At 39.4% G+C, this 8976-nt stretch overlaps 1 protein-coding gene across 1 annotated transcript; it reads right to left on the reverse strand.

Moving 5' to 3' along the window:
• Window positions 1-1098: 1098 nt before the first annotated feature.
• On the reverse strand, window positions 1099-4412 carry LOC139433319 (uncharacterized). The gene is made up of 5 exons (XM_071202269.1): window positions 4267-4412; window positions 2432-2604; window positions 2254-2351; window positions 1622-1693; window positions 1099-1528 (listed from the first exon to the last, which is right to left on the reverse strand). The coding sequence occupies exons 1-5, from the start codon at window positions 4410-4412 to the stop codon at window positions 1385-1387; spliced, it is 633 nt and encodes a 210-aa protein (XP_071058370.1). The 3' UTR covers window positions 1099-1384.
• Window positions 4413-8976: the final 4564 nt, after the last annotated feature.

An 8976-nucleotide genomic window follows, 5' to 3' on the forward strand; every position in this document is an offset into this window, starting at 1 on the left:
ACAAGCAACAGACTTATCCGACCAAAATAACATTAATACGTGCAAGGCTGCCCAACATTCAACATTGTCTCCCTAACCATTTCCTGGATAGCGAAAATAAATGGTTACTTATAGATTAGAGTCCCACGATTTAATGAGGTTACACTGAAGCTCTCTAATGTTGACCAGTCAAATACATCATTAAATCTCACTAGAAATGTGTATGAAAGGTAATGAACATTTTGTATTGAGTGAAGTAATGTTTTGTTACTGTTAAATGTGTGTTCCCTTGTTCTTGTCCCCAATATTCTCTTTGTTGATGTTGCAAATGGAGTTGCTGCGATGCAAAAAAAAATAAGAAGACTTGATTAGACAATAAATCATAAAGCAAACATCAAATAATAAAATTGGCAGTGTTCAGTAGTGATGGTGATGAAGCCTTATGAAGCTTTGAAGCTTTCCAGCCAATTGGTTCGCAAAAGGGTTCATGGGCTTCATTTGAACACAAACCCCCCTGTTGGTCAAAGTGTGTAAAACAGGCAGATTGGACATCTCAACAGTGTGCTCAATCTCATACCGAGTTCCTGTTGAGTAAAGCCTTAGAATAACTCTAAACAACGGACATAAAATCATATTTTCATGTTAACAATATTGTATTTATTCCAGTTTAATGATTGTGATTGAAAAGCCTAAGGAGGCTGGTAAACATTGCAAAGAGGGATTTGTATTCCTTAATAATATTCATAAACTTAACCATGTTGTAGCCTGAGAAAGGCTAAACCATATCAAAGAATACATTTGTTAACTACATTATCTCATTTAGCTGTAGCTTTTATAAACAACAAAAATACGTATTGTTCAGTCGTTGAACCGGGGACTGCGGTCATGAGTCAACTGCTTTCCAGCTGAGCCACAGCACACACACTACAGCTCCCTGAAAACACTGCAATATATGTATTCCTGTATTGATGTTTTTATTCCTACATTTATTTATGCTTGTATCTATTTATACTTATGACACTTTCCGACCTATATAAGTGAGGGTCTGACTCTTTTAATTCCATCGTGTCACCGGCCGGGTACAGGAGGGTAATATGGTTCTTATTATACATCCATGGGTATTATGAGCGTTGTGGTTCAACCGATCTGAATCGCTTCGTGAAGCAGTCACGTGGTATCGACAGGCAGCGAGGCTTCGTTTGTCATCGATGACGTCACTGGCCCAAAACGATACAAGCCTCGATACATGCTTCACAAAAAGTTTCGGGGATTACTCGACACAAGCTCCGAATACGTAACATCACTAGTGTTCAGTGCATTCAGACAAAGGCAATTTATTACAATTCTCCAACCTGAAATATTGTTTTTACATATAATAATAGTAAAGAGAAAAAAAAGACGATGGTCACATAATCTGCTTATCAAGTAATAACATTTCTTTCTCTATTTTCCTCATCTTCAGTGCTCTGTATGCCATCTGATGGTCCCGGTTCTCCATCTCCTTCTTTAGGTAGTTGCAGTAAAGTGCCCGTATGTCTTCTGTATGCCTCTGAAAGCAAATGAAACAACACATGAGCTCATATTGGTTTTGGTTTTCTCTAACTGTTATCGTACCAAAGCCCAGTATTGACACTTAACTCACAGCTTCTCTTCTGCCACCGGTTGTAGCACACGCTGAATTAGCCTTCTCCTGGAAGCTGCTATTATGCAAAACCTATAAGAAAAACAAACATTAATCAATTACTCAAGTCCTGTAGTTGTACTAAACTTGAGCCTAATCTTGTCGTGCCACCTTCTTCTTTTCCTCCGCTATATTTAAGACGTAGCTACATTTTGTACTGTTTGCTCCACTACCTTTGTTTGAAAGCCTTAACAAATTAAGATATTTGCAATTGAAGAGTATGTTAAAGAAAGCACATTGTTGCACAAAAACATTTCATGGTTGCAAGATCTCAAATGTGGGCTGTGGGAAGTTATCCATAGTAAGATTAATCCTTATTAACAGTTCTGTAAAACATGGTTAAACATGCTTCACCTCAGCAAACAGTAAAATCCTGCTTTTATACTAACGTATAAGTAATGATACTCTTAAGGGGACCGTTTTTTATGCTTTAATTTTCTTTAAGCACATTAAATTGATTTTACTTAAGCTTTATCCTCAGTAACATCTTTCTACAGTGTGTAGATCTTTAACTTGTGGTATAAGTGGTTTTACTCAAAGTAGGTATCTAAACAGTTCTTTCACTAATGTGACACATGTTAAGAAGTACTTACCCCTTCAAACTGAGAGTCACTGACGTCAGTCTCGTCACTGCTCACACTCTCTGGTTCTGTCTTAGTTATCGGCAGGAGGAGGACGGGATGGCCTGAGACTGCAGGGGTGGGGCACAATATCGAGTTAGATAATAGAAAATACTTCACCAAGTTTTATTCAGACATTAAATACACCTACCACTGATAAAAGAGCTTTCAGACCCCGTCAGTGGCTCAATAAAGGCACCCCCAGGAAGGACCTCCACTCTCAGCCGGCCGTCTTTGTGCTGCAGCACGTCCTCCTCTGCAGAGGTCATCGACGGGTCCCTGGTTCCCCCTGGTTCCTCAGCACCTCCACCTGTCTTCTTTTTGCTTCACAAGAACATTTTGAGAGGCAAAACTGTTGGTGGAAGAAGCACTAAGACATTTACCTCCGATAAATTACTAGCGCTGTAGATATTCCTACTACAGTACAAAATACTACATTTAAAGTCATACTCATGTCAATATTATCAGCAACATTCCTTAAAATACTAGTATAAAATTTCCTCTGAGTGTTTTACTATAATATAAGATACTTCTGGGTTATTTGAGCTTTCTTGGACTTGCAATTGCATATAAATAAACATTTTATTTATTTATACTGTTTACATACATGTATTTATTTATTCTTATTATCCTGTGTTTCTCTGTAATTGTCATTCACACTTATATTAATACTGCATTAATGTGTATGTTGGATTTTACTGTAGATGTTTAGGGGTGTGCAAATGTGAACTTCTTTAGGACACTATTGGTTAGTTAAATCTGCAGCAGAAATAAATCATATTCCATAGGCAAACTATTGTAAATGAAGACTTGCAATAAAGTTACCTGTTTGCACGATATTCTTATGTTTGACTTTCACTTGCTGCCACGTTCCTTTTGAAGCCACTGTCCGAAACCCTAAGAAGTCATGAAAAATAGAAACCTAAACAAAGATAAGGGAGAAAAGTCAGATAAAGGATTGCGAAGTCAAGCTGGCTGGAGGCGTGGGTTTGAGAAAGCCCCCACTTCACAGCTTTCCTCTGAAAAAGGAGGGAATAACATTGAAGATTAATAGATCAATGTGTCGTAGATATTTAAATAAATAAGAAACATTGCATTGTGAATTTCGTGGTATTTGTCATTTACTGAGAAGTTTACTTATATTTCAAAGGCATTGATTGCATACAGTAACGTTGAGGGAAAGTAATAATACTGTTTGCTGAGTATATGAAGCAGGTTAAAGTTTGATTCAAATTGAACATAATAGTGGATTATTCCACCTAGTGTTTTTATAATATCATTAGTAGACATTAATTGTGTTTGTAAGTTTATGAAGAAAGAGTAGAAAGTAAACGGGAGGTTGTTAAGAGAAGTAGATGTTTTGAAGAGTTCAGAGAGAGTAAAACTTGTTTCTAAATAATGTCATATTGTTTTGTGAGTAAACATGAAATAAAAATATATTTACTAGATATAACAACAACATGCTTAACTAGGTTGACAGAAAACTGCTATTAACCAGTTTCAGCAGCTACTGTCATATCTGTGTTCTAAAGAGAACATATGTTGCATTTACAATTCATATTAAGGAAGTCCACAATTGATACCATTAAAGACCTTTTTTGGTTTCAAATTAAAGAAGATTTTAAAAATGAAGTAAGCAGGACTTCAACTAGACAAAGAGATTTTACAATGTGGTTTTACTACTGTTAATGGAGTAAAGAATCTGGGTAGACTACTGCCATTGATTTGTTTTAACATTCACATGCTTCAGCATTCCTGACCATATAGACACTCAGCCGTTTTATTTTGTAACCCTTTGGGGGAGAGATTTAAATTGAGTTTATCTCCAGTTGCTGGTTTTATTGTGATTTACAGCGGCACTGGAAAGTTGTGCGCCACCTTTGGGTTGTACTCTGAATCAGTGTGTTGGTGAAGAGTTGCTCACTACAGAAACAGAAGAACTGTGCAAAGAACGCATCTGAGGAGGGTTTGACATTTTGCGTGTACCTCGTTGCCAAGGCAACAGTGGCGGGAAGAGGAACAGCAGTTTTGGGGGACTCCTGCTGTGCAGAGGACAACGGGTGTCTGCGGATTGTAGCACATTGATCCAGAGGTGCCTTCCCCCTCAGGACATCCCAGTGCAAGAGTTTCATTGATCCTATTGGCTACAGCTGCAGAGGACAACGCATTACTGACTGTTCACATTGTGACAAGATCTTGAGACAGGCTGGTCTCAGACGGTTCAGACTCTGAAGGAATGATGCGATGATTTGACAGCATAACTGTGCAAGAGTTTTCCAGAGGGGGGTGTACAACAATAACATTAGTGTTTGAGAGGGGAGGCTGATTGTTTAAACGATGGTCTAGAATACTGAAAAGATTAAAGTTTAATATTCTTGGTTGACAAACAAGACATCTGATTATTAGGTCACACATAATAATTTAGACATATAAACTAACTATGAGTAAAGGGATTAATGGAGTTCATATCCTAGGGAGGGTTAGTTAGGTTGCGAATACTTCGCAGGGTATTTGCTAATGTATTTTGAAGAACAAATAACAAGGACACAAGTCCAATTTTGCTTTGTTTTTAGATTAAATTGTCCGTTACCAAAACTGTTCACCTTGTGTCTAGATTTGGACTTTGATGGTAAGGGAGTATTTAGGCTTATTTTTATACATCTGACATTTTAAAATATGTTGGCTAGTCACCAGATAGACATTGGTTAAGAACTTTTCTGAAGATTGAATATTTGTTCCATTTCTACATATTCCTATTTAAAAAGTAATTTTAGAGTAAATAGGGCTGATGCTGAAATGGGAAATAATGTGGGGCCTTCAATCACCCATTAGAAGGGTGCATATTATTGACGACCAATAGGGAGGAGGGGTCACTCGACCCACCCTGCAGTGGTTTTTAAAATCTTACTTGCAGCTTCACAGGAAGCGCACGGCACCAGATTATGAGTTTAGAGGACTAGCGGCACCACCTCCTAATGTACATTCATTTAGTTAGTAATTAACTGACATTTAGAGATGTTAAAAAGTAAAAACATACCTACCATGAGGGATGATTCCTAAGTTCAGCTACAAACCATTGATGAAATTACTTCTGTTTTTAGGTCCTTGATAAGGGAAGGAGTGATTGTTACATGTTCAGGACACCCAGGGTTCCACGCACTGTTAAAGAGGGTAACATTGTTCTTTAAGTGCACCAGAATTGAAGATAAATTAATAGAATGAGTTATGGAATACATAGCAGAGCTTTACAGATCCTAGTAATGTTTTGACACACGATAATAGTCATGTACACAAGTTTCTGAATTACATCTATTAGACGTGTTGATATTGATTAGGTGTTAATGAACTGCAGTAGTAGTACAATAAGGAAGTGACATTTGTTGGCTAACACTTTTCAGGGAATTTGGGAAAACAGAGATATCTTGAACATTATAGTTGTAATTGTGAATTAATAAATGATGGCGCTCCATATATACAGATTTCTATAGACGGAGGATGCTGGCCTGTGCTGGAACATCTCTGCAGGGCACGACACATGGCCAAAAAGACCAACTGACCTTTGACCCTGACCGACAGGGTAACTTGGGAAGGCACTCTCAATGACTGACTCTGAGGTGTACCTGACCAAAACCTGACTTTACAACCTGACAGTGTGAGTGAGTGTATGTCTGCACCTGATCAGTGCAACTGCATGATTTAAAACGATGACTAATCAAGCATGTTTTGGACTAACACATTATTTTCGTGTGATAATAATGTGTGAAATGAGAGGTTTCCTAACATTGCACAAAAGGGGAAACCGTTTCTAACCTACTTGATATTTCACTCCCACAGGAGGTGGCTGTTTGCAGAATGTGAAACTCAAACTAAAACATGAAGATTCTGTTTCTTTTAGGACTGAATGATGGAGAGAAACACTCTCAAGTGTTTATTGTGGAAATAATGGATGTACATTTGGAAAAATGTTTGGTATTGTCTTATAATCCATTATGACCTGAAGGTTTTCTTCCCATACAGGATTTTGTTTACACATGAGAGAATGTGTAAAAAAGGGGGAGTGTAAACTTTACAATGTACATTTTTTTTATTTAGGGACTGAAAGGAACCGGCTGGCACAACTCCATTGTTCAATCTGACCATTGATTGACAGTTTTATAATTGACCTGCTCCATATTTGGGGATAACACACTGTTTGATGAATGTTGACATGTCTCTAATATTGATTGAGTTATAGCAGGTAACACAGATAGAGAATCAGTGGCCAAGGAGCTGCTGGGAGAGATGTAAGTCCAGAATGAAATACTGGAGAGGCTGACCGGTGAGTAATGTTTCAACAGACAACATCATGTAACTAGCCTGGTAAAGAAGTAAAAGCCATAGACTTTATTGTTTAGGTCATTATGGGGATACTAAATCTACATTTAGAAAGACATTTGATGACAGTTGGTGGGAATTCTGTATTCATTTTTTCAGCGGGATAATATCTAAGCACTGACGGGTAGAAGCAGTATCACCAGGAAGCCATTCACTTTGTTAGTATTGTGATTTTGGTTGTTTTTGAATCCATAACATTAGTGTGTTTCTTTACCAGAAACATTAGCAGTTCAAATCATATTTAGATTTTTAATGGGATCTCAGGGATTTCATTTAAAAATAAACACAGATGCTTGTCAGAAATTCAGAGCTATTGAAATATGTTATTTAGTTTACCTAAAGATGTTGGGGTTCTTATTTAGTGGGCACAGTCCAAGTATTAAGATTCTGAACAATTAATTTAGAAAACCTGTGCACAGACATCTGTTGTTTTAAGACACCCCACCAACAGGCTCCAAGTTGCCTACGCAGTGGTGGGTCAAACAGCCGAGGGCTCCAGAGCCCGGAGCGTAGGCTTGAGGGATTTGTATCAGATTTCTCCACACAGGTTGTTGACGCCAAAAGGGGGACCCGAGACGCAGGAGGCTGACTGTCAACCACTGGAGCCAGTGTGCGGCGGGGGAAAACACCTGCGAGGACCCTAGACGACATCTGGCTCTCGTCATGGAGGTCGACTCGGATGCTGTCATCAGCGGACTGGAGGAGAAGGACCTCGAGGACATCCATCCAGCAGTCGTCCCAGGAGGCATCATCATCGGACCGGGGAAGGAGGATCGGGAGGACATCCATCCAGCAGTCGTCCCAGGAGGCATCATCATCGGACCGGAGAAGGAAGATCGAAAGGAAATCTATTCAGCATCGACTCGGAAGCCGCCATCACTGCCAAGCTATGGGCAGCCTCTACCATGACAGCTGCTTCACCTGCAGCGCCTGTAGTCGAAGGCTGAGAGGGAAGGCGTTCTACTATGACGCAGGAAGGGTTTTTGTTCTTGAAGAGGACTTTCTGTACTCTGGGTTCCAGCAGTCTGCAGACAAGTGCAACGCAGGTGGACATCTGATCATGGACATGCAGGCCTGCAGGCCCTGGGGAAGTTGTACCGCCCCGGTTGCTTCCGCTGCGTCATCTGCAACGAGAGCCTGGACGGAGTGCCCTTCACTGTGGACACTGAGAATAAAATCTACTGTCTGAAAGACTACCACAGGGTCCTGGCGCCTAAATGTGCTGCGTGTAACCAGCCCATCCTGCCCTCAGAGGGGTCTGATGAAACCATTCGAGTTATATCCATGGACAAAGACTAACCTGTGGGTGTTGTTGTGTGCCGTGCATCCGCTCATTATGTGTCAGACTAATCACTTCCACCATTGAGGGAAAAGCTGCTTCTCCCCCTCCTGACACTGTTGGCCTGTGTCTCGGAGGACGAGTATGGAGACTCAGCAGACAAGGACGCAGTTTTTTGACATTTTTTGGTCTCCCTCTCATTCTGCCATAAGAAATTGCTATGAAGGGCTGTTTCTAAATGTTTAAAGGGCTCTAAATATAATGTTGAGAGATGAACACAGTGGAGAGGAGCGACAATAGTTATGGTTCAAGTGCCTTGTATAAGTTGCACTCTTTTTTTAAGAGTGCAAAAGAGGGAATTGTGGAAATTGATGTGAGATATTGTACCAAAGAACTGTGATACATGTAAAAGGGCAGAAAGTCTTGTTGCACTTTCCAGACATTAAAAGAGGTCTGTTGAGTTCCCTGGTAATTATCAAATAGTAGCAGTTAAGTGAATACTGTTCAAGCAATACCTGTGTTTGTGTTTTATACTGATTTCTCTGTTTTGATCCTTTCATAAATGTGAGGACTAAAATGGCGAGAGACAAAGGGCTGTAAAAAATGAGTTTTATTGCAGTGGGGGAGGTCGAGGTATGCAGCACAGGGTGTGTGGTGTGGGGAGAGGAAATTCTGTTTGAGATCTCTGGCAGGCCAGGTTTTAAGGAAATCTATGTATCTTGAATAAGTATGTGTGAGTTTATACATTCCTGTGTGTTAATAGTTGAAGGAACAAAAGGTACATTTTTCCTCTCCAATATAGAGAGGTTTTTTATAGATTTCTGAAACAATGTTCCCTTTTTTGTTAGAAATAGATGAGCACAATAGTTTTTTCTTTGACTTTTTACCTGTTTATCAAAAGAGTGTTTTAAGCTATTTGTGAAGAAGGAAGATGCAGAATTAAGGGTGATTTCTGTTTGGAGTGTAAAGATTATCCCTGATAATGTTTTCTGGGTTAAACCATCGATAAGTTTTACAAATGGGGAGGGACATTTTCCTTGAGT

The sequence above is a fragment of the Pseudochaenichthys georgianus genome, unplaced genomic scaffold (assembly GCF_902827115.2).
Source record: "Pseudochaenichthys georgianus unplaced genomic scaffold, fPseGeo1.2 scaffold_1916_arrow_ctg1, whole genome shotgun sequence".
NCBI classification, from domain to species: domain Eukaryota; kingdom Metazoa; phylum Chordata; class Actinopteri; order Perciformes; family Channichthyidae; genus Pseudochaenichthys; species Pseudochaenichthys georgianus.

What these genes read in the sequence shown, in the direction of transcription:
- LOC139433319 (XM_071202269.1), bottom strand. Translation starts at nt 4,412, where the DNA reads ATGAAACTCTTGCACTGGGATGTCCTGAGGGGGAAGGCACCTCTGGAT. An exon ending in ACTGTTGCCTTGGCAACGAG is followed by an intron (nt 2,605 to 4,266) that starts GTACACGCAAAA and finishes GTTCTTGTGAAG; the next exon opens with CAAAAAGAAGACAGGTGGAG. An exon ending in TGAAAGCTCTTTTATCAGTG is followed by an intron (nt 2,352 to 2,431) that starts GTAGGTGTATTT and finishes CCACCCCTGCAG; the next exon opens with TCTCAGGCCATCCCGTCCTC.